Source organism: Narcine bancroftii, chromosome 5 (genome assembly GCF_036971445.1).
Source record: "Narcine bancroftii isolate sNarBan1 chromosome 5, sNarBan1.hap1, whole genome shotgun sequence".
Taxonomy (NCBI): Eukaryota; Metazoa; Chordata; class Chondrichthyes; order Torpediniformes; family Narcinidae; genus Narcine; species Narcine bancroftii.
This window is the reverse complement of record NC_091473.1, coordinates 13733022-13758732: the sequence shown is the minus strand read 5'-3', so window position 1 is coordinate 13758732 and position 25711 is coordinate 13733022. Positions and strand designations below refer to the sequence as shown.

At 39.6% G+C, this 25711-nt stretch overlaps 1 protein-coding gene across 20 annotated transcripts in view; it reads left to right on the top strand.

The window, feature by feature from the left end:
- dock3 (dedicator of cytokinesis 3) overlaps positions 1–25711 on the top strand; it is a 939092-nt gene that overhangs the window by 230404 nt on the left and 682977 nt on the right. For 17 of the 20 annotated variants that reach the window (XM_069936839.1, XM_069936837.1, XM_069936835.1 and 14 more), the window contains one exon: positions 15664–15812. In XM_069936839.1, coding sequence (XP_069792940.1) covers positions 15664–15812 — 149 coding nt within the window. Of the gene's footprint in view, positions 1–2200; positions 2237–13212; positions 13275–15663; positions 15813–20707; positions 20782–25711 lie in introns of those variants that run through there. The other 3 variants (XM_069936840.1, XM_069936842.1, XM_069936844.1) reach the window with 3 other exon arrangements.

Sequence of the window (25711 nt, the reverse complement as noted above, 5' to 3'; positions counted from 1 at the left end):
TGGGAAGCAATGGCACAGTTCAATTTATAATTGTGAACTGCTGATAAGAATGCTTTTGGACTTATTGTCGTTTAAAACGTACATTTTTAATTCCCTCTACATTTAATAATATATTTATTGTTTTTAAAAAAACTCAATAAACAGGAGAGGATTTCTAGAGTTAGGCATCAGTGTCAATCCAAGTCAAGTTGCGTTAATTTGTCATTCATACCATAAACCTTTTAATGTACAGTAAAATGAGATGGTATTTCTCTGGACCATGGAGCTAGTTATTTACATGGATAAATTTCTTCAGAAACCTATCATAAATAACATATCACATAAATATCGTGTTACATATGCTAGCCCTGTGTCCCTGGAGTTCAGAAACCTCACAGCTTGAGATAAGTGGATAAGGGAGATAGGAGATATGCCTGTGAGATGGTGCTCCTCCCCTTCATCTCTCTCCCCCCCCCCCCCACTACCATGCCCACATTTTGTCCATAACCCAGAAACATTAGTTATGTATCTTTATCTTTACGATATAAAGTACACTGTTTGACCTGCCGAGTTTCTTCAGCATCTACGTCAGATTACTGTTTTATCAGATACAGTTCTGCTTAAAGTGCCATAATCCCTTGTAAACAACCCCAGACTTTGCAATCTTGGCCTCAGCACCCCATATCCACTGGAACTGGATCCTTGTCTCCCTGCCAAATACACTGCAATCAATGAAGATGGAAGCATCACCTCCTCTGTGTTCCAGCAATGCCACCTATCTTGCATATCCAAGTTTTCGACCAGGATTAAACATATCTCTGGTAAGAGTAACATGGTGGCTGATGCCCTGTCTCACTCTTTCATTCAAATAGTATGTGCCCTCTCTCTGGGTGTAGACTAAATGGCGCTCACCAAAGCTTAGCACCAGGATGACAAATTCCTGGCTTATAGAACTGCTGTCACGAGCCTGCAACTCGAGGATGTAGCCTTTGAGCCGCAAGGTAACACTCTCCTGTGCAACGTTTCCACAGATCATCCTCGCCCTATCGTCCCTGCTCCATGGAGTTGTTGCATTTTCGATGCCATTCATGGACTGTTCCACCCCTCATTTCAAGCAACAGTCCGCCTGGTGGCCGACAAGTTTCTATGGCATGGACTCAAAAAGCAGGTCACTTACTGGGCAAAGACATGCATGGACTGTCAATCTACAAAAGTGCAAAGGCACGCAAAGGCGCCACTTCAGCCTTCCAGCCACCACAGCGCAGAATCAACCATATACATATCGACATTGTCAGCCTGCTTCCAGTGTCGTGAGGGTCTAGGTACATGTTAACGGTCGTTGACAGATTGACTAGGTGGCCATAGATTGTTTCTATGATGGACTCGTGGACTGGTTGATGTGCCAGAGCTTTTATTTCTGCCTGGGTATCTTGGTTCAGCCTACCCACACACATCACCTCTGACACAGGTCCACAGTTTACCTTTGCATTCTGGGAGGTTTTGTCGTGACTGCTGGGAATGCAGCTCCACCACACAACAGCTTACCACCCGCAGTCAAATAGTCTGGCGGGGCGGTTCCATAGGCATGTGAAGGCTAAACTGATGGTCTGCCTCCAGGGACCTGATTGGGATAACGAGCTTCCCTGAATCTTCCTGGGAATAAGCACAACACCCAAGGAGGATCTCAACTCCTCATAGGCAGAATTGATTTATGGAGCCATGCTCATTGCACTTGGGGAGTTCGTGCTTGGAGCACGTGGACAGGAGATGCCATCGACTGAAGTCTTAAAGCAGCTTGGAAAATTGGTCCCAGCTTGGAACAATGACACCCTTCATCCTAAAGGAACTCCGGGACTGTGAGTTTGTGTTTGTGCATAGAGGTACGCATGGGACACGATTACAGAGGCCCTATGAGGGCCCTTTCAGAGTGCTGTGAAACAATTGTGCAACTTGTGTACTGGACATTGGGGGGGCAACCAGAGACATTTATGATTGACCAATTAAAGCCCCCTCATCTCGACCTTGATCGGCCTGCCAAAACCCCTGATGTGAAGGTGCAGACGACCGCCCAAAAGCAGTGGACAGTAATGACACCAGAGGTTTAGCCCCTTTCACTGGTTCTGGGGTGGAGGGGGGTAAATAATGGCTCAGCAGAGGCTTAATTGAACTGACTCAGGAGGTTCTGAGTGACATTATGATGCCACAATGTGATGACGTCATTTGGAACATGTGGGGTTTTCTAAAGCTGCATGTGACTGTGAGTGAATGACTTTACTGAACTTCGACTTGACCACGTCTGATCATTTTCTCATTCTTCATTTCACACTGCGACACAGTTGCTATAACCAGTACTCTTAGATGCATTCTATCAGGGCAATGAGACCAATATACCTTCATGTCCATTAGTTTGTTCAGCACCACCTCTTTAATGATAGTGATTACCAGTATATCAAGGTTCTCTCCTCCCACAGCATCCATACCAGTTTTGTTCAGCATGTTTGACTTGTCATTCACCAAGAAGGGCTCAGGCTTGAAACATTGGTTACCCCTTGCTTCCTATGTATGCTGCATGACCTGTTGAGTTTTTCTCACACATTTGTGTACTTCACTTGACCCCAGAATCTGCTGAATTTCTTATTTAATGTTCCTTTCTGTAAAACTTGCTCTGTAGTTCTTTTTGCTCTTTAAAGTTTTCCCAAGTTTCTTATTATTCCTGTTAAACAAACAAATCTGAAGATGCTGTGTCAAATGCCATAAATAAATGTGCTGGAGAAACTCGGCAGGTCACATAGCATACACAGGAAGTAAAAAGTAACCAATTTAAGGTTTGACCATGTAGAAATTACTACACCTTTTTTACATAGATCCCCCATTTCAGGGCACCATAATTTTGGGACATTTGGCTTTGCAGATGTTTGTAAGTACTCAGGTATGTTTAATTGCTTCACTGGTGCAGGTATAATAGAGCTAAGCTTGATTCTAAGCTTTTGATCATCTTTGGAGAATTTAGTTGCCATTTTTCAATATGAAGACCAGAGTTGTGCTGATGAAAGTCAAAGAAGCCATTATGAGTCTGAAAAACAAGATGAAAACAGTAAAAAAAAACATCACCCAAACCTTTGGATTACCAAAATCAACTGTTTGGAACATCATTAAGAAGAAAGAGCGTACTGGTAAGCTCAGTAATTAAAGAGGGTCTGGTCGGCCAGGAAAGACTTCCACGACTTATGACAGAAGAATTGTCATCATAATGAAGAAAAATCCCCAAATGCCTGTCTGACAGATCGGAAACACTCTTCAGGGGGCAGGTGTGGATGTCTCAATGACTACTGTTTGCAGAAGACTTCATAAACAGAAATACAGAGGCTATACTGCAAGATGCAAATCACTAGTTAGCCACAGAAATAAGATGGCCAACTACTGTTTGCCAAGAAGTTTTTTTAAAAACCTGCAGAATTGTGGAAAAAGGTCTTGTGGACAGATGAGATTAAGAGTAACCATTATCTTAGTGATGGCAAAAGCAAAGTGTGGAAGAGTAAAGGAACTGCTCAAGATCCAAAACATACCACCTCATCCGTGAAACATAGTGATGGGGGTGTTATGGGGGTTAGCATGTATGGCTGCCATAGGTATTGGCACACTTATCTTCATTGATGATGTAACTGCTGATGGCAATAGCAAAATGAATTTTGAAGTGTATAGAACATCTTATCTGCTCAAGTTCAAGCAAATGTCTCCAAACTCAGTGGATGGTGCTTTATCCTTCAGCAAGACAATGTACCTAAGCAGGCTGCTAAATCAACAAAGGAGTTTTCAAAGCTAAAAACTGAAAAATTTTGGATGGCTAAGTCAGTCATCTGATACAAATTCAACTGAGCATGCCTTCCACATGCTGAAGAGAAAACTGAAGGCGACAAGCCCCTGAAGTAAGCAGGTGCTGAAGATAGTTGCATAAACATCACCAGAGAAGATGCTTAGCACTTGATGTTTGTGAATCACAGACTTCAAGCAGTCATTGCATGCAAGAGATATCCAACAAAGTACTAAACATGACTAATATACATACCATTGTTTTGCCCATGAAATGTGGAGACTATGTATAATTTTTTTTAAAGTGCTGTAATATCTACACGGTCAAACCAAAATATATATAAATAACCTTGAATAAAATGTGGAATGTGCATTTTAATTGCATGTGAATTGTTTGATTCTAAATTTAAAACTGTAATGCACAGGGGCAAATAAAGGAAAAAATTGTCTTTGGAGGGCACTCCATGTACAAAACTGAAATCTTCTACTCATTCAGGAGAGAACATTTGAAATAAGTGGTTCTGGAGTTATCTTTTTAAGAAATAAGGGGCCAAAGTGAGAGGAGTGAAATTATGCTTTTGTAAGCAGATTGATCCGAGGGGAAAAAAATTACTGATGTCCACAAGTATTCCATAAAAAATGAATGGTTAAAAACAAGATAGGTTTAAAAGATCAGCTGTAGTACATAAGTGCTGTCAACTCAATCTACAATATGACAAAACTTTTGCTATAATATAAGCTAATATTCATTTGATATCTGTAAAGTTTCTGTACCTCTGTCACAGATCTTGTGATTTTTAAAAAATGTTTTTATATTGTGTCAATTTGAAAATTCACCATCAGCAGAAATTTTTGAGAGTAGAGAAGGTCTCCTGTTTATTAACACAAAATGGCTAGAGTTATGCAAATAAAGCTTTCTTTTTCAATATTTTTATTAATTTCATCAAGTAAATATTACAAAGGTACATGATAATAAAGTATTAACAAATTGCATACAATAATTAAAATGGTGATAAGACTTGTGTTGCATTGAAAAGAAAAGAAATAACTAAAACTAACACTAAACTAATTGTCAACCAACCCCCCCCCCTCCACTTCGGAGGCTACTGACTAAACATAAACAATCCATTACCTAATAATAAAAATGAAGGTAATCAATGGGGGGGGGGTCAGAAAAAAAAGTAAACAAAACCTTACAAATTTTGAAAATAATTTAGAAAAGAACCCCATCAGTAAACAAAATTAAGATTCATTGCAATAGTGGAGCATCTATGTTTTTCTAAAGTCAGACATGCCATCATATCAAATAGCAATTGAGTATGAGTGGGAGCAACAGCATCTTTCCATCTCATTAATATTTTTCTTTGGCTTGGCTTCGCGGACGAAGATTCATAGCCCTATATGGGATTGTGAAGCAATCAATGTCAGACCCATTGGTCTGCTTGTTCTAAAAAGAGCAAGGAAAGGATTTGGAGTCAAAGTAATATTGAGAACGAAAGAGAAGGTACAAAATACACCTTCCCAAAAATTAGAAAGAGAGGGACATAACTAGAACATATGAAGCAGTGTACCTACTTCAGTTGTACATTTATCACATTTAAAAGAAAGATTAGAATAGAATTTAGCCAATTAGCCTTTGGAATAGTGGGCCTAGTGTACGACCTTAAATTGTATTTATAAATGTCAAAAAGAGGATGAATGCACTTGCTTCAAAATAGAATCCCAGGTGGTTTTAGAAATTAACTGTTGAAAATCTTGTTCCTATAGTTTTTTAAATTCTATCCAGTAAACTATCCATAGAACTTAAAAGTAGTTTGTGAAAGACTGATAATAACAGTTTGTGATCAGGTTTAAAATTATAAATCTTCCCTATCACATTGGGTTCCAAGTCCTGAGGAAGCCTCAAAATTAAATAATTCAAGAAGTTCCTAACCTGTAAATAACAAAAAAAAATTGATGTTTAGGTATTGTAAATTTGGTGGATAATTGTTCAAAAGAAGTGTAGCGCAGGCCTAGGGGAGTGAGCAAAAGAGACCAGCAGTTGATGGGCTCGTCTTCACTCGAACGTTTATTTTACTTTCCCATGCTGCAGTTTAAAGTCACTGGAAGTCCTGCCCCTCCTCCTGAAGCTGCGTCCGTCTGACGCAGTCCATGTGTATGTGGGCCTGGAGCCTCTGCCAGAGAAGATGAACACACGGTGCCATGCTTGATGTTGCTGCTCTGCTGATGAGTGCATGACACATGGAGTTGGTTTGTCTGTCCAACAATTATGTGCACCACCACAGAACCCCCCCGCTCCCCCCCCCACCAGAATCAGCATCAGTGTCCATACTTTGAGGGATCTTTAATTTTGGGGGGGGGGAAGGGGTCTAACCCTGAACTTGGCCTGCAGGGGTGAAACCAGTTGGCTTAAATCCAGGTGAGCTGGTTTAAAACAGTCAATGATGAAAAATTCTTGCCTACCTCCAATGTCCTAAGTGAATGTAGAGCCAATGTTATGGGTAACCTTGTAAGGGCCCTTTGTAGGGGTGGGAAATGGGCAACCCTGTGGACGAACACAAATTCAGGGTGTTTCAAATCTTTGAGTACAGAGGAAGGGCCCTGACTATGGTGGGAAGATGGAGGTGTTGCGAGGTTGCCTAATCTGTTGCAGAGCCGTTCGAGCACTATGGCGCCCTCTCGCTCCCAGTCTCCTGTTGCAGGCAGGAATTCGCCGGGAAGTGGGGGGTGGAGGTAAACCGTATACCATCTTGGCTGATGACACCTGGAGGTCCTTCTTTGGGACTGTGCAGATCCCAAGGATGACCCAGTGTCGTTCATCCACCCAGTTGGGGCTGGTCAACTGGGTCATAAGGGCCTGTGAACACATTCGATCAGGTCATTGAATTGGGGATGATAGGTCGTCATGTGATGCAGTTTAGATCGGAGCAGGCAGGCCAACTCTGTCCATTGGGTGGAAATGAATTGTGCACCTCGGACCATAGTCAAATGTGCGGAGATTCCGAAGGAGGATATTCATGTGGACAGAAGTTCTCTGGCGCAGGTGTTTGTTGTGGTCTCACTGATGGGGCTGCCTTCAGCTATTTTATGAAGTGGTCAACAATGGTGAGGAGGTAGCGGTAACCCCATGAGGCTGGAAGGGGTCCCACGATGTTGGCATGCATATGTTCAAACCTGAAACTCGGTCTCATGCTTGGTTCACCGAAGTATGTCCGCTTTTGCTGTGGCCTTTCTGGGATCGCTGAAATCGGCGTCGGCCAGCATCAACTGGATGTCATTTGGCAGCTGCTCTAAAAACACCTGCTCAAACATAAGGCATGGTCTGTGGCCCTCTGCCAGTGTGAGCATTTAATCCATTCTGTCTCCCAGGCCGTCCAGGTGCATGAACCTGGCTGCCCTCTCGTACCTGGAGAGTCCAAACGTGCTGATGAGCATAGACTTTAAGCGTGTTGTATATACTTTCCTCCGGTGGGTTTTGTATGAGGTCGTCCACTCTGGTTGCAGTTTCCTAGTCCAGTATTTGGTGTAGTCAAAGGTGATTTGCTTTATCTGACCAAACCAAGTGCGGGGGGTGGAGTGACTAGAAAGTAGGTGGTTTTAGCACCACGGCATTAACTTTTGCAGCATCCATGCTGATGGATTCAGAGATGTCTGAACCCGTCAGGATCACCAGTGTAGCAGAGCACTAATGGAGTGAACAAAGGAGACCAGCAGTCGGTGGGCTCGTCTTCACTCAAAGGTTTATTTTACTTTCACACACTGCTGTTTAAGGTCACCAGAAGTTCCGCCCCTACACCATAAGCTGTGCCCATGTGATTCCACCGCACAATCTGTGTGTATGGGCCCAGAGTCTCCGCCGGAGGAGACGAACATGCGGTGCCATGCTTGATGCGGATGCACCACCGATGAGCGTATGACACACAGAGCTGGTTCATTAATTGTGTGCACCACCACACAAGCAATTAAAAAAATCTAAAAAGGATTGGATACCTAAATTTTACTATTAATGGAAACGAATATCTTGAACTGAAGGTAAAAAGAAGGAATTACCTAAAATAGGACTAATTAATAAAAATCTATGGTACCCAAAATGTTTCCTGAATTGAAATGAAATACTCAATGCAAGTCTGACAATAAAATTATCAGTAAAATTGGAAGCCAAAACAGGTAATGGTGCTCCAACATCGGAAGAAGAGAATACCTTTTAGTAGATTTAATTTCTAAATTAATCTATCTTAAAGCACCTCGATGTTCCTGAAGATGGATCCAAAAAAATAACATATGCAAAATTTTCTGCCGCATAATAAAACTTAGTCGGGTAATGCCAAGTCTCTTTTTTATTGAAGGAAAAATTTTTTTTTAAAAATGGGGGCACTTATTTTCCCTATAAAAGAAAAGATGAGAGAGTCCAATGAATCAAAAAAAGATTTGGGAACAAAAACCAAATATAGCTTAAAAAAATTTTAAAAATTTAGGTCAGATATTCATCTTGATAATTAATATTGATGTGTCCAATTAATGTAATTGAAAGAGGGGACCATTGTGTCACAGACTTCTTGACATGATTCATTAAGGTAAGAAAGCTTTCTTTAAACAAATTATTGGATTTCTTTGTAATCGTAAAACCTAGAGAGTTAAATTGATTTTTAACTATTTTGAAAAGAATAGTGGTGTCTAAAGAGCAGGAATAGTTCAAAACAAACATCTTACTTTTCTGCAAATTTAATTTCTAACTGAAAATTGACCAAATTGATAAAGGATAAAATAGATGGAATCGATCGTTAAGGATTCAATATATACAACAAATGATCGTCTGCTTATGGACACCTTCAGTCAATTGCTGAAAGGGCACCACAAGTGGTTCTAAAGCCAAATTAAATAGTAATGGGCTTAAAGGGCAACTATGTCTGGTTCCATGTAACAACCGAAAATATTTGGATTTAACCACATAACTATTTACAGCACAGGAACAGGCCAGTTCGGCCTTAATTGTGTCCGTGCCGAACATCTTTTCCCATCTAATCCCACTGACCCACATTCCGCCCATAATCCTTCACACCTCTCCCGTCCATATTACCTATCCAACTTTTTCTTTGTTGTAAAAATTGAAGCTGTAGGAGATAAATATATCAATTGATAAATTGGGGGCCAAAATTAAATTTCTTTAATACACTAAACAAGTATTCCAATTCCACTCTATCAAAAGCTTTTTTAGTGTCTAAAGAAATAATACATTTAAGAGGACAAAACTATAGGGGAATAAAGAATACCTAACAAATGTTGAATATTAAAGTGTGAATGGCGTCCAGTTTGATCCTCAGAGATATTTTCTAACCTACAAGCTGAAATATTGTATCATAGTGTCAATATTTAGAATGGAAATTGGTCTTTAGGAGGAACAGTCTAATGGATCCTTATTCTTTTTAGCAATAATAGAGATTGAGACTTCAATAAAAGTTTCTGGACAATTCCCAATAACTCTCTCTCTGTCTTTGGCTTGGCTTCGCAGACGAAGATTTATGGAGGGGGTAAATGTCCACTTCAGCTGCAGGCTCGTTTGTGGCTGACAAGACCGATGCGGGACAGGCAGACACGGTTGCAGCGGTTGCAGGGGAAAATTGGTTGGTTGGGTGTTGGGTGTTGGGTTTTTCCTCCTTTGCCTTTTGTCAGTGAGGTGGGCTCTGCGGTCTTCTTCAAAGGAGGTTGCTGCCCGCCAAACTGTGAGGCGCCAAGATGCACGGTTTGAGGCCATATCAGCCCACTGGCGGTGGCCAATGTGGCAGGCACCAAGAGATTTCTAAAGACCAAATCCAAATGAGGTATCAGTAAATGGGAAAATGTTTTGTAAAACTCTGCTGGGAAGCCTTCGGCACCAGGGACCTTACCAGTCTGCAAAGAGTTAATAGCTGCAGCAATCTCCTGCTCAGAGGTAGGCTGCTCCAGCATTATTTTACTCTCTGAAAAAATTGTATGAATAGTCAACCTATCCAGAAAATGCAACATAGAAGTACAGTCTTTGATTGAATCAGAAGTATACAACTTAGAGTAAAACTGAGAGAAAATAGCATTTATTTCAGCATAATCATTAGTAATCTTACCTTCATTTCTACGAATCTCAGTAATAAGCCGTTTAGATTTATAATTTTTAATTTGGCCAGCTAAAAGTTTTCCAGCCTTTTCTCCATGCACGTAAAACTTAGATTTACTCTTTAAAGGTTGGATCTGTATAGGGTATGTAAGAAGCAAGTCGTGTTTAGTTTAAGATTGATCCTTCTTTTAAAAAGCTCGGGTTTCGGAGTTGAGGCATATTGTTGTTCAATACACTTCAGATGATTGGCCAAACCATTTCTCTCAGAATTGGCTTTCTTTTTAACATCAGCCATAAATGAAATTATTTGACCTCTGATTAAAGCTTTAAAAGCATCTCAGATTACAAAAATAGAAACCTCTGAAAATAAATTTTTACTAAAAAAAAGCATTTGATCCTTCGTGAATTTCAAAAAATCAGGGTCCAGTAATAAGAGTATTCAACCACCACTGTTTAGTAATTCTAGTAAATCCGGGATATTAATAGACAAAATCACTGGAGAGTGGTCAGAAATTAATATTCTCTCATAAGTACATAAGTCAAAAGAAGAAATTAATTGTTGGTCCATAAGAAAGTTATCAATATGTAAATATGTATGATGGACCTTAGAAAAAAAATTAGAATTCCTTATTATCGGGATGGAGAAATCTCCATATGTTAATAACACCAGATTGTAGCAAAAAAGAATTTGAGTATAGCTGACTTGTTTAAATTAGTAATTTTATGAGATGAGCAGGCAAGTTCTGGATAGAGCCAACAGTTTAAGTCACCACTTACTATCAAAGAGTACATATTTAAATCAGGTAAAAGAGAAAAGAAGCATTTAAAAAAAAAAATGTGGTCATCAGTATTAGGACCATAAATGTTAACAAAATGTAAAGCTCATTATATAGTTTACCAAACAGAATAAGAAAACAATCATTAGTGTTGGCGATGACCTTATATTTAATAAACAGCACTGATTGATTGATCAAGATTGAGACTTCCCTAGATTTAGCCATAAATGCTGAATGAAATTGCTGTCCCTTCCAAAAGTTCAAAAAGCATGAGGTATCAGATACACAAAGATGAGTTTCTTGTACTTGATACTTTCTAACTGTGAAAAGATCTTTTGATGTTTAACTCATGGTTCAACCCCGAGATATTCCAAGATGAGACCTTAATATCTTTGACCATCTGAGAAATTAGAAGTCAGTAATTCAAAATTTATAAAAGTGATGGCATGCCCAGTAATAAAAACCCAATCCAGCCTCACAAAAGATTCGCTTACCAACCTATCAAACTCATCCCCCCCCCCCCCCCACCCTGTGAATCTCCTCTGCTCATGGGAGCAGCTCACAGACAAAGCAATAAATTTCCACCACTCGCTGATGGCAGTAATATCAAAGCTATGCTATGTAATTTATGGAATAAATATGAAACTTTTCAAAAGATTTAGAAACCATATCTTGTAATCACCCAAACTAAATCTTTTGACTCCTTAAAATTAAGATATATTTGGTGATAGTTCTATTATTTTTTAATCATTGTTTTAATAATATTTAGATGTTTTCCTTTTTTTTCATTCTTTGAGGCTGAATTATTATTTGGGGGAGGGTGGGGAGAGGGGTTTAATCTTTATTATTTTAAATAGGACAATTTATGTATATTTTTAATGCCTAGTAAAAAAAAATTATATAAAATTTTCCAAAAAAATTATGCTTAAAAGATAAGAGAATTCACACAGCTGAAAGCTATTATGTCTACATAAAGCAAAAAAAGTTAAGATTTCCATGAATTCAGTAATTAAAAATACAGTGAAACATTAGTTACCCCATAAGTGAAAAAAATAAGAAAGATAAACTCTTCTTCTGTTATAACAAATGTAAATAGTTTTTAAAAATAATAGAACATAGTACACTTTATATAAAAAAAAAGAGATTTCCCTAAGGAATTTTAAAAAAACATACAAATCTTGTAGAACATCATTTGAAATTCATATCAAAATAAGGAAGAAAAAAAAACCAGTGCTTGTATCAAAAAGAGACAAAAAAGAAAGAACAGAGAAATAAGTAATAATGTTTTACTGAACAGCTGGAACTGCAGGATCTTTTACAGAAATTCGGTCGCAGTTTTAGGAGAGCTTTTGATATATGTGCAGTATATTTTGGATATTTGGTACAGATTGACCATCATGGTAAGCTGGTTTGGAAACTAATATCGCATGTGATTAAAGTTGAGCTGGCTGACTGGACACATAATTGGCTGGATGATAGAATACAGAATGTGGCAATGGAGGGCTGAAACTCAGAGATGTGTATACATCAAAAACCTGGACAACATATCGGTGGCATCTAAAGGCACTTGAAAAGTTCCATCAATGCTGCGTTCGGAACAAAAATATCAGTTGGGAAGTTAGAAGAACTTAAGTTTATTGCTAATTGAAGCAAAAACAAGTATTGAAGCCTATGTCATCAAGAACCAGCTAAGATGGAGCAGTCATGTTGTATGAATGAAAGACGAACGTCTGCTGAAACAAATTCTCTTCTCCCATCTTAAAGGCAAACGTAAAAAAGCCGGACCACAGAAAAGATTTAAAGATGCCTTGAGAGCCAACATGAAGAAATATAACATCGACATCAAAAATTGGGAAACCAATACTAAGGACAGGAAACTCTGGCAAACCATAATCTGAGAAGGAACAGAAATGTCTGAAGCCAATAGATGTGCAGAATTAGAAGAAAAAAAGAAAATGAAAAGAGAGGCAGCCACAACCAAAGCCCGATCTGACATCTGGAACTACCTGGTCTGAATGCAGAAGGATTTTCAAAGCCAAGATTGGACTTACAAGCCACCAAGAACCCATAAAAGGCCATCATCCTCGACCAGAAGAGAGAGCCACAACAACGAATGACTTGGATGAGAATATTGTTAACATGGTTAATGAGTTTGTAGATGATACTAAATTTTGTTAAAATGGAGAGTGAAGAATGTTATCTGAGATTACAAGAGGATCCAGATGAATTAGGAATATGAGCCAAGGAATGGCAGATGGAATTGACTCTGAGTGTGAGATGTTGCAATTTGAAAGGTTTTTTAATTTTTAAAAAATTTCTCACACTGAACCATATCAACCAAAATATCTACAAACGTTTCTCATTAAATATACACAGTGGCATTTTCCCCCTTCCCTCCCTCCCTCCTTCCCACCCCCCTCCAAAACCAATAAATATTCAACATATACAATACAATAAAACCATAAAACAATGTCTTCACACAAGGGAAAAACAAACAAGAAAAATGTGTCATCTACTTTTACACACTAAATCAAACTATTTTGTCTTCTTATCATTTTAGGGGATGGAGGTCCGAGGCAAGCTCTCTCTGTTATGTTCCATGTATGGTTGCCATTTGAAAGGTTAAACTAGAGCAGAAGTTAAACAGGGAGTTGGGAGCATAGATGTATGGTTCCAAGCAAGTGGTAACACAGGTTGACAGAGTGGTGAATAGAGAGTTTGGCACACTTGCCTTCATTGACAAGGCCATGAATGCAGGAACAAAGATACCATTTCACCATACAAAACATTGGTGGGACTGGACTTGAAGCAGTGTGCACAGTTCTGGTCACTTAATTACAGGAAATGTATCATTAAGCTGGAAAAAATGCAGAAAAAATTTTTGAGAATGTTGTTGGGCCTGGTGGGCATGAATGTAATTCTTCACCACTATCTACCTGTGTTGTCATTTTCAAAGGATTATGCATTTATACCTTTGAGTCCCTCTGTTCTACGGCTTCTTTCCCTGGAACATTGGAGTCTTAAGGGAGGGGAGAACCTTAAATGTTTATAATGTCATGAAGAACATTGATAAAGTAAATAGGGACAACCTTTTTTCTCCTAGAAGACATGATTTTAAGGTGAGAGGGGAAAGATTTAAAAGGGAACTGAGGGGTACTTTCTTCACACAGATGCCATAGATGTATGGAATAAGCTGTTAGAGACAGAGGTAGAATGGGGACAGTTGTAATGTTAAAAAGCTATTTAGACAGGTACATGGATAGTAAAGGAGAGGGATGTGGGTCCAACTCAGACAGATGGTCAAAGGGATGTTTCTGTTCTGTAGAACTCTGACTCTACATTAGGTTTGGGCTTCTGTGACCCCTTTGCTCTTGAAGTAGTGGTTACTGTCATCCAGTCTTTTGAAGCACTGTGCTCAGGAAGGTCCCTTCCCCCTTTTTTCCTCATGGCTTCCCTTCTGTTCCAGGCAATATTTGCTTAGCAGAGATAAAGCCAGTCGTTATCATTGTGGATTAATGCTTGATAATGAGAATGCTCCAAAATTCTTGCTTGATACCTGCCGTTTGGGAGAAGTATCACTACACTCTTTTTCTGTGCTGCCATTTTTAAAGAGCTTTGTACCTATGTAATGCACTGCAGTGCAAACAAACAACCTCAAACTCTGAAGGCTGTACTGGAGGTTTTAATTAGCTTGAAACTTGCGCACAAGCCTCAGTATCCACTCTGGCTCCAGGTGCTTCACTCCTACCAAGGACCAGCGTGAGCCTTTATATGGATGGGGCCAGTGGTTGGCAGGGAGTAGGTGGAGCCAGTCTCCTAGTTACCTCCCTGCAGATACAGTGGGTTGCCCCCTGCAGTAGGCAGGCAGGAATGCGGATAGACGCAAGCAGTCACAGACAGTCCAGTGGTTGTATCACTATAGTCTGTACCCCTAAGTCTCTTTGCTTCACAACACCCATGAGGGACCTTGCTGTAAGCAGAGTAAGTCCTGCTCTGGTTCAATTTACTTAAATGCATCACCTCGCACTTCTCCCAAGTTACACTTCATCTGCTGTTCCTTAGCCCAATTCTCCATCTGGCCCAGATGCCTTTGCAACCCAAATAATCTTAATTGTTCACTGTAGCGCATATTTCCGTGTCATCAGCAAACTTACCTTGTCACAAACATCCTTGTCTAAATCATTCATCAATAGCACAAAAAGCAAGGGTCATATACTGAATCTGAGGCACTCATTGTTCGTAGTTCTCCTGTCTGAAAACTGCGCTCCACACCACTCTCTCATTCCTATCACTGTGCCAGTCTTTAAAATCTAATTTGCTTCCTATCCCATATGCCCTCATCTTCCATACCAACCTATGCATTAAGTCCATATAAGCAACATCAACTACCTTTCCCTCATCTTCCCTTTGTTAGCTTTTCAAAAAATTCTATCAAGTTCATGAAATACAATTTCCAATGCACAAATTCATGCTAGCTCTCCCTAATTTCCACATGGTTATCCAAATGTTGACAGATTTGATATCTCAGAATCCTCTCCAGCAGATCCCCTTCTACTGATGTCAGGTTAAAAGGTCTGTAGTTACCTGGATTATCCTTGCAGCCATTTTTAAATGATAGCACCTCATTTGCCATTCTCCAGTCTTTTGAAACTTCTACTGTCCTCAGTGATGAGTTGAAAATGTCCATCAAGGCCCAACAATTTCATTTCAGCTTCCCTACAATGTTTCAGTCTGAGCCTGTGTATGTATCTACCTGATGCAACCTAAGACTGCTCATTTCTCTTCATTACTGATGCAAACATACCTGAGACCATCTTTTTTGGTTCTATTTTGTTTCCTCTGGAGTGGAAATTAGTTGGATTCTTCCCCTCCCTTGATTACTTGGATGAGTGTAATCTGAAAGTAACAAATGTCTGTTTCATGAGATAAATACAGTAATAAAATTAATCAGATAATTAGCAAATTATTAAAACATATGTGTTGACATGTTTTCTAATTTTTCGTCCACAGAAACACAAGGTGGATTTATTTTACAAACTGAGACATGTGATGAATGAACTGATTGACTTGCGGAGGCAGCTTCTATCTGGTCATCTTACCCAGGACCAAATTCGTGATGTCAAGCGACACATCACTGTTCGCTTGGACTGGGGAAATGAGTAAGTTAATTCAATAAATTCTGTTGTAATGAGCATTTTGTACAATGTTGACTGTTCATGTCATTGTTCATAATTACTTTGTGAAAAATGTCCCTTCAGTGGTCATGACAATACAGGGTGTGAGCGAGTTAACCAATCTAAAACCAAAGCTGACTTTTTTTAAATAGGAATGGTTCTCTTTTGTCTCACTTTAAATCTTTAAATAGTGGTAAATTATACACTTGCTTTTGAAGGGTAATTTTCAGAGCAAAGAAAATAGTTTTAATATTAGGGTTCAGATAATTGATGTCTAGGTTGAGATTTCTTTTCTCTTGGCATTTTTCCCCAATTGCATATAGGCTGCGAACTTTAACAGAATTATTTTTAGGTTGCATATTTTAATTGAAATTTCATGTGCCATTCAAGCAATTAGCATAAGTAGTTCTTTTGTAAGCATTGGTAGGGTGTTAGCTATTTGTGACAGTAGTGCATTTACTTCTGACTAAATGAGTTATAATTAGCTACAATCTATGCTGTATTGTTTTATCTACAATTGCTAATATATTTGAATATGTTCACACAGTTGTACAGTGAATCTTGCATAATTTGAGTTATTTTTGTTAATTATGTGTGGGTACCTAAAGTGGTAAAGGAATTTCACCTCATTCTCCATTTGGTTTCATACATTGTGTTAGCTGCATGATTGCAGATGTAAAGATGGAAGACAGCAAGGACTATTTTAACATTTGAATAAAAGAATGATTAAATGCTAACAATGTTCAAAAATGTGATGCAGACCAATACCCTCATACATCTGTGCATACATTTGTTAAAGAAATCCAACAAGTAATTGCTTCAGAAATGCAAGTGATTTTACTCGTGCAGTTTTACTCATTTTATTCATAGTTGTCTTTCTGTTCTTTGATTCCAAAGCTTAGTTTCCATGCCATTACACAAAAGTATCCAGCTATGAAATTTGCTTTTTCCAATTTCTCTTTGTTTCAAATTTGATTTTAATTTTAATAGCTAGTATTTTCAATCTCCCACATGTTTAATCCAAGCAATACATTTTACATCAAACATAAAACAATCCATCCTCCAGCAGTGACCAATCCTTGTTCACTGCCTTGTACACAATTGTCTTATTTGAATTAAATTAATGGAATAGAAAATAATGAATGATATAGCCACCAGTAAATATCCCACTTTATCTTTGTGATGGAAGAAAAGGCATTGATGAGTGACAGAATATATGGGAAAAGTTAGAGTAGGTTACATACAATCACTTTAAAACAGATCTTATTTGAAATACTGGAGAATTCATATCCAGAGTGACTTTACAGAAACTTTGAAGAATTCCTATGGAGACTTCACAAGTAGGTGTTAATTGGATTGAATGGACTATGGTCTTTAAAGCAACAGCAGAGACATGATGGCTTTTCACAAGAATGCTCAGAGAGGTCACTGATGGGCTCTTGTTTACCTAAAAGCAACAGATGAACTAGAAGGCTTACTCCTATTGTTTGCTGAAGAAGGTCATGTGTTTTTGAAAGGAGGGGGAGAGTCAAGCAAGCTGTCTCAGTTTCAGAGAGTGTGTATGTGTGAGAGAGAAAGCTGTGACAACCAGCAGAGCTTGCTGGAACTGAAATAGAAGCTCCAGAGTGGAAAATGGTTAAAAGACTGGCTGTCTAATGTTTCACTTGGAATAAGAGAAATAGAAAGGAACTCTGTGATAGCCTGAAAGGAAGAGGTTATCATCTGGAGAACCCTGATGGGGCAAGTTTTGTCAGCAAGACACTGAGGTGACTGAAGGAAGTACCTCAGTTGTGGATGTCCTGGAACAACACATCTCTCTCTACAAAACCTACAAGAACCTTCCTGAGTGGTAACTATTTACCTTTTAAGTGCCAAAGCCTGGTGAACTTTATGCATGTTCAATTCTGTACACAGTATAAGAATTGCCTGCAACCAGTGAACTTGGGAGAATGGGAAGTGAGATTGGACTGTGAACCAAAGAACTTTTCTAAACTTACCACACATTACACACACACAACCGCTTAGAATTAGAAGGGGGTTAGGTTAAGTAAGTTAATAATATATAAGTTAAAGTTTGTTTCTATTTTCATGTTTAAAGATAATTAAAAGCAACTTTTGTTTATATAACCATTTGTCCTGGTGAATATCTATTGCTGCTGGGTTTTGGGATCCTCTGGGCTTGTAACAGATGAAATGACTGAAGATGATTGAACTGAAGATTCCTGAATTGATATCTACAGACTGAAATGATTTGTTATACCTATTGGCTTCACTAAATATTCTCAATTTCACTTTTATTATCACCTTTGTAATTCTGCTCCTTTGACTAAAGTTTGGAATAAAGTTTGAGATCTGGAGCATGTGGCCCCAGTGAAATCTAGTTGAGTAAGTGCTGTTTGATAATACTGACAATTATATTTTTGTCATTTTTGAGAGGAGATTCACTGTAATTGTCGAGATTGAATTTGTCTGTTCTTTGTAGATGATAGACCTGGATAATTTTCCATATTATCACATAGTTAGTGTTGTAACTATCTTTTTGGAACAGTTTGGCTGCGTACTAGGGTACAATCTTCAACACTATGATCAGGATGTTTCCTGGACCTGTAACTTTTGATCAATGCAATGCCATTTGTTGATATCCCACAGGGTGAATTGGATTGACTGAAAATTGTTTGTTTTAATGGCAGTGACCTCCAAGAAGTTGCTTAGGTGATTATTCACTTGACAGTCAATCCAAAGAGAACTGCAAATGTTTTAGCTTGTTCTCTGAAACCTTCATGCTTAGTTTGCTACCAATAAAGATGTAATATTCCTGGAACAGCATCCACCTCAGAGCTATTTAATTGTCAACTATCATTCAAGGTGAGACAGGACTATAGAACTTTAATCTTTTGTATTAGAAGATGGTCCACTTGGCTCTTTTTGTGCGCTGTTTCTTCTGTATATTATGCATATAGCCCAGTGTTTCAATTTCATGAGGTTTTGAGGTATGCTTGGTGCTGTTAAGCCTGCCCTGAACCACTACTTATTGCTTCCCTGACCTGATAGTAATTGTGAGATGAGGAATATGCCCAAGCAGAAAGCTGTAGATTGTGGTGAAATATGGTCCTGAACCTGCAGTGAGTAATAAATGCCAAGCTTTATTCTGTAAATATTCCATTGAGCACTATGGTACTGCCACGTATCATGATGGGAGGAATTTTGAAGGCAAATCTGGACACTGATCAGTTTGTTCCCTTGGTGTACATTGTCATTTTTATAGTGATCTTTGCAGATTCCTGGTAGAAAATTTCTTGCCTTAGAGTTAAAAGTGTTAGTAATCAGAATGGCATATGGCTTCTTAACTCTAAAATGCTTTCCAAGATTTTTGTTTTTATTTTTGCCTTGAAACCATTTCTTGAAACTGTATGTTGCACATTTTAGATCACTCTAAGAGTTGGTCCTGAAGTATTTGGCTATGTTAAGATCCCAGCCTATGTACAATATATTATTGTTATGATTATCATTATGTCTTTAAAATCTAATTTTAGAGAAAACTACTAAGCAAACTTGATTGCCATGTGCTCATCAGTATCTGCTTTGATTTTCAAGTTAAATCTATGAAAAGAATACAATCAAACTCTTATAATTGGCTATATTAATTATTCAGCATCTGCTCAACCATGGTGTCTGCAGACATTCATGTTTTACTTCTAAGGGGCTAAAGGTTTTTATTTAAATACATGCAGCATAAGAAATAAAGTAGATGATCCTATAATATAGCTACATATTGGCAGGTTTGATGTTGTGGTCATCATGGAGTCGTGGCAAAAAGATAGATGTCATTTGGAGCTTAATGTCCAAGGATACACAGTGAATCAAAAGGATAGGTAGGTAAGCAGAGGGGGTGGCATGGCTCTGTTGGTAAGGAACAACATAAAATCATTAGAAAGAGGTGATATAAGAACAGAGGATATAGAATAATTGTGGGTTGAGTTAAGAAATGACAAGGGCAAAAAGACACTGTTGGCAATTATATACAGATCTCCAAACAGTAGTTGGATGTGGGCAACAAATTACAACAGCAAATAGAAAAGGTGTGTCAGAAGGGCAATGTTGTGAAACATTTCACAACTGTGACTGTCAAGGGAAATTGAAGCCCATGTAAATCAAAAAAGAGGAAGCAACAAAATAGTAGGAAGATATAGGATTGGGAAGTTTAAAAAAAACTTGCAGAAGGTGTAACTAAAAAAACTCACAAGGAGTTAAAAGATGAAATGTGAAAGTAGGCTGGCAAATAATAACAAAAAGGATACAAAAGCCTTGTTCAAATATAGAAAGAATTTAAAAAATGGTGAGAGTAGATGTAGGACCATTAGAAAATAATGATAGAAATAATAATGGGAGATGAGGAGATGGCAGAGGAACTAAGTAAGTATGATGTATCATTCTTCACTGTGGAGGACATTAGCAGTGTGGCAGATTTCTAAGAGTATCAGAGAAGGGAAGAGAGTGCAGTTACTATTTCAAAGGAGAAGATACTCTGAAAGCTGAATGGTCCAAGGGTGGATATGTCTCCTGGACCAGATGGATGGACCCTTGGATTCTGAAAGAAGTAGCTATGGAAGCATAGGTAATGATCTTTCAGGACTCAATAAATTCTGTTATGGTCCTGGAGGATGGAAAATTTCAAATGTTACCCAACTTTTCAAGAAGGGAGGGGGGGATAGCCAACAGAAAGAAGATTATAGACTGGTTAGTCTGATGTCAGTGGTTGGGGAGATGTTGGAGTCGATTGTCAAGGGTGAGGTTATGGAGTGCATGGATGCACGTGACAAGATAAGCCAAAAGCAGCAGGGAAAATCTTGTTTGACTAACCTATTGGAATTCTTTTGAAGGAGTGACAGTCATGCGAGATAAAGAAGATCCAGCGGATGTTGTATCTTTGGATTTTCAGAAGGCCTTTGATAAGGTACTATACATGAGACCACTTAATAAGATAAGAGCCCATGCTGTAACAGGAAGCATACTAGTGTGGGTAGAGCATCGGCTGATTGGCAGGAAGCAGAGTCCGATTAGAGGAATCATTCTGGTTGGCTGTCAGTTGCCAGTGATGTTCCACAGGGGTTGGTGTTGGAGCTGCTTCTTTTTATGTTGTATATTAATGATTTGGATATTTGAATTAATGGTTTTGTGCCCAAGTTTTAAATTTTTAGTCATACAGCTCAGTAACAGGCCATTTCGGCCACAAGTCCTGCTGCCCATTTTACATTTTTGAACAGTGGGAGGAAACCAGAGCTCCCAGGGAAAACCGATGCAGACATGGGGAGAACGTACAAACTCCTTACAGACAGTGCAGGATTTGAACTGTGGTCCCAATTCTGGTGCTGTAACCACTATGCCACTGCGAACTCCCAATTATGCCAGTTATGCCAATTTGCAGATGATATGGTTGAAGAACAGCTAGTGTTGAGGAAACACAGACCTATAGAAGAATTTAGATTAGGAGAATGGGCAGAAGTGACAAATGAAATACAGTGTTTGAAAGTGTGTGGTCATGCACTTTAGTAGAAAAAAATAAATGGGCGGACTAAATTTTAAAAGGGAAGAAGATTGTACAGGATAGCCTGAAGGTAAACTTGCATGTTGAGTCAGTGGTGAAACCTCTTTGTCTCCATTTCGGGAGGCAAACACTCAACAAACATCTACAAATCCAGCAACTCCCTCAGCTACCTCAATTACACTTCTTCCCACCCTGTTCCTGGTAAGGATTCCATTCTATTCTCTCCATCGCATCTGTACCCAGGATGAGGACTTCCAGGCCAGATCATCAGAGATGCCCTCCTTCTTCAAATAATATGGCTTTCCATCTACCATCAACTCGGTGCTCACCCGCACATCCTCTTTTGCCAACACATCTGCTCTGACCCTCTCAGCTCCCACATGCAAGGACAGGATTCTTTTTGTCCTCACCACCCCACCATTCTCTGTATCCAACACATCCTCTTCCGCCACCTAAAACATGATCCTACCACTGGACCTCTCCGCCTTCTGCAGGGACTGCTCACTCTATCACCCCTTTGTCCACTCCTCTCCCCCCCCCCCCCCCATCATCGTCCCCTAAGTACCTACTCCTCTGACCACAGGAGATCCTCCACTTGCACCCACATCTCAAACCTTACTTCCATTTGGGGCCCCAAACATCCTTCCAAGTGAAGCAACGTTTCACTTGTGATTCTGCAGGGTCATCTACTGCATCCGGTGCTCCCGTTGCAGTCTCCTCTACATCGAAGAGACTGGGTGCAGACTGGGAGATTGCTTTGCTGAACACTTTGGCTCTGTCCACCACAATAGCATGGATCTCCCATTTCAATTTCCCATCCCATTCCCTTGCTGACATGTTTGTCCATGTATTGCCAGACTGAGACCACCCGCAAATTGGAGGAACAACACCTCATCTTCTGACTGGGCACCCTCCAACCGATTGCATTAATATCAACTTCTCTGCCTTTTGTTAAAGCCCCCCCCCCCCCACTTCTTCCCCCATTGCCTTCCCTCAGCTGTGTCTCTTTCCCTGTCTCCTTTCGCACAGACATGATAAATTCTCACCTCTCCCCTTATCATATCCAATTAATACCTTTTGTTCTCCTGGATTCCTCCCCAGCCAGCATTGCCTAAGTTCTGAGATTTCCTGCTTTTGGGTCATTCTGCTTATTCCCTGAAGAAGGGCTCATGCAATATACCTTTGCCTTTTATGGATGCTGAAAGACCAGCTGAGTTGCTCCAGCATTTCAGTGTGTTTTTACTACAATCACAGCATTTGCAGACTTTTGTGTTTCATCTAGTCATCTCCTGACCTCTGCTCAACCCAGTTGCTTAGCATCTTATGTCAATTACTGAGGTTTTAAGACATTCAGCAATTTTCAGTTGTCCACTTAGCTTCTTTTCAGGTCATGTGAATGAGTAGTAGATTAAATTTATTATCATCTGACTGTCCATATACAACCAAGTGAAATAGCTTTTCTCCAATAAAAGTTTGTTTCTCAGTCTGTTATAATAAAAAAATCTTCGTCTTAGGTGGGCCGTTTCCTTCAGCTGGTGCGCTGTACCCAGTGAGCTTACCTTCAAGCATTTACTGTGGTCAATGTTATTAGCAGCACCTGGAATAACCTTTTCTACCGGTTCCCAATTTCTTCCGAGGACATAATTCTCAGGGTTGACGTTAGGATATTCACCCCTCAATTCTGTTGGATCGCCCTCCTTTAGGTGGGCTTGATATACCTATGAAAACACTACTTGAAAAAGTCCTAGTCAGATTACCCAAATATTTGCAAATGTCATCGCCTAATGATAATGAATCCATCCCTACTGGCAGTGGGGGCTTTTGCTCCCCAAGGTGTCTGTATTGGCTGTCCTTGGACCATCTCTGCAGCAGATAGCCCTGACTTAGCCTGCGGTGTCATCCAAATTTTAAACAATGCTAGGGGTCGCACTTGTTTGCCAATTTTTGCCCTGTTTCCTCAGTCAATTGTTTCAGCTTAATTTTTAATGTTCTGTTTGCACATTTCACTATTGCGACCATCTAGTTTTGATGGGAGTAGTGAAAACACTGTACAATCCCCATTCCTTGTATAATTCTTCATTTACCTCGGATGCAAGGACCATTATCTGAACTGGGTGCCTCAGGCAGTCCATAGCAGGGAATTAATCCCCTTAACAAATTTTAAACTAATAGTCAAGGTAATAAAACAAAATCTTAACCAATAGTCAAAGCAGTATTATCTTAACAGTTAGAACAGTATTGTTGGTTGGATTAGCCTTTTATCAACTGCCAAAATGTTTGGCCTGGAAGTCAGCCTGAAGAAAACTGAGGTCCTCCATCAGCCAGCTCCCCACCATGATTACCAGCCCCCCCACATCTCCATCGGGCACACAAAACTCAAAACGGTCAACCAGTTTACCTATCTCGGCTGCACCATTTCATCAGATGCAAGGATCGACAATGAGATAGACAACAGACTCGCCAAGGCAAATAGCGCCTTTGGAAGACTACACAAAAGAGTCTGGAAAAACAACCAACTGAAAAACCTCACAAAGATAAGCGTATACAGAGCCGTTGTCATACCCACACTCCTGTTCGGCTCCGAATCATGGGTCCTCTACCGGCACCACCTACGGCTCCTAGAACGCTTCCACCAGCGTTGTCTCCGCTCCATCCTCAACATCCATTGGAGCGCTTACATCCCTAACGTCGAAGTACTCGAGATGGCAGAGGTCGACATCATCGAGTCCACGCTGCTGAAGATCCAGCTGCGCTGGATGGGTCACGTCTCCAGAATGGAGGACCATCGCCTTCCCAAGATCGTGTTATATGGCGAGCTCTCCACTGGCCACCGTGACAGAGGTGCACCAAAGAAAAGGTACAAGGACTGCCTAAAGAAATCTCTTGGTGCCTGCCACATTGACCACCGCCAGTGGGCTGATAACGCCTCAAACCGTGCATCTTGGCGCCTCACAGTTTGGCAGGCAGCAACCTCCTTTGAAGAAGACCGCAGAGCCCACCTCACTGACAAAAGGCAAAGGAGGAAAAACCCAACACCCAACCCCAACCAACCAATTTTCCCCTGCAACCGCTGCAATCGTGTCTGCCTGTCCCGCATCGGACTTGTCAGCCACAAACGAGCCTGCAGCTGATGTGGACTTTTTACCCCCTCCATAAATCTTCATCCGCGAAGCCAAGCCAAAGAAGAAAGAAGAAAACATGTACTATCATCAACCAATATTTACAGCCGCGAACTCACAATAATTCAGTGAAATCTGATTATAAACAAGAAAGATGGCTAATTATAAACACAAAAAGTGTGTTCATGGCAAGAGGTACGTATATCCCTGCTGGCATGGTGTCTCTTTACCGACATTGTGTTATTGGCATGAAGCATTTCTTTGTTCTTTTTTCTTTCCGTCTGCTTCGCTTAACTATGGATGCCACCATGTCTGCAGTGAGATATTTTTTCAGTTATATTTATCATTCCTTCCTTGCCACTGTGAGTATCATTATGCACATAATCAAGTCACAAAAATATCAGGTACTGTACACATCTTTGCCAGCATAATCTATAACTGAATATGGGGATGTGGGGTGCAACCCCTCTATTCCCATTGTTGATTCGCAGTAGTAGTGACTTCCCTCTATTGTAAGTGCACATGCTACATGTCTGGCAAATCTAGTCTGTTGACTAACTGTAAAGCAGTTAGATTATTTCCTCCACATCCACCCCCAGGGACCTTCACCTCAGGGTTCCCTGTTGTTAACAGGCAAAAGAATACACTCTGAATGAAGTGAAAAATCTAAATTCTGGAAAAAAAATGTAAGGCTCTGTATATGTTCATGTTCACATCCTACCTTTTTTCTACTTCAGCTAATTATTCCATAGTTGGACTGAATCTCTACTGTATTTTAACAATAACCTTAAATAATTTTCACTTTGTGTCTGTAAGTCAAAGTCGAATTAATGTTTAGATTTTTTTAATCTTTATTTTTCTCACTACCCCATTTGTCTAGAAATATGCTGTTTCTCTTGTTTACCTTTGTAGCTTGTCTGTTGCTGAGATGTGCATTTCAATGAATTGGAAATAGGCATTTCTTGTTAATTCTATGTTTAATTATTTATTGATTGAATTACCACGAGGTTAATTTACGATTGAGTTTAAGGTCTTCATCTTAAAGAGAATTGGAGTATTTAATAAAAGCAAAGGTGGCTTAAAAGTGAATAATCTGAGTTTAAGAAAAAGTAGCACTAAAAATCTACACTGCAGCAGGCATTTTAAAGCACTGTTTTGCCACACGTATGGCTCTATGTCTACCTCTTCTTAATGTCCCTATTTGGGGCAGTATAGGTTGA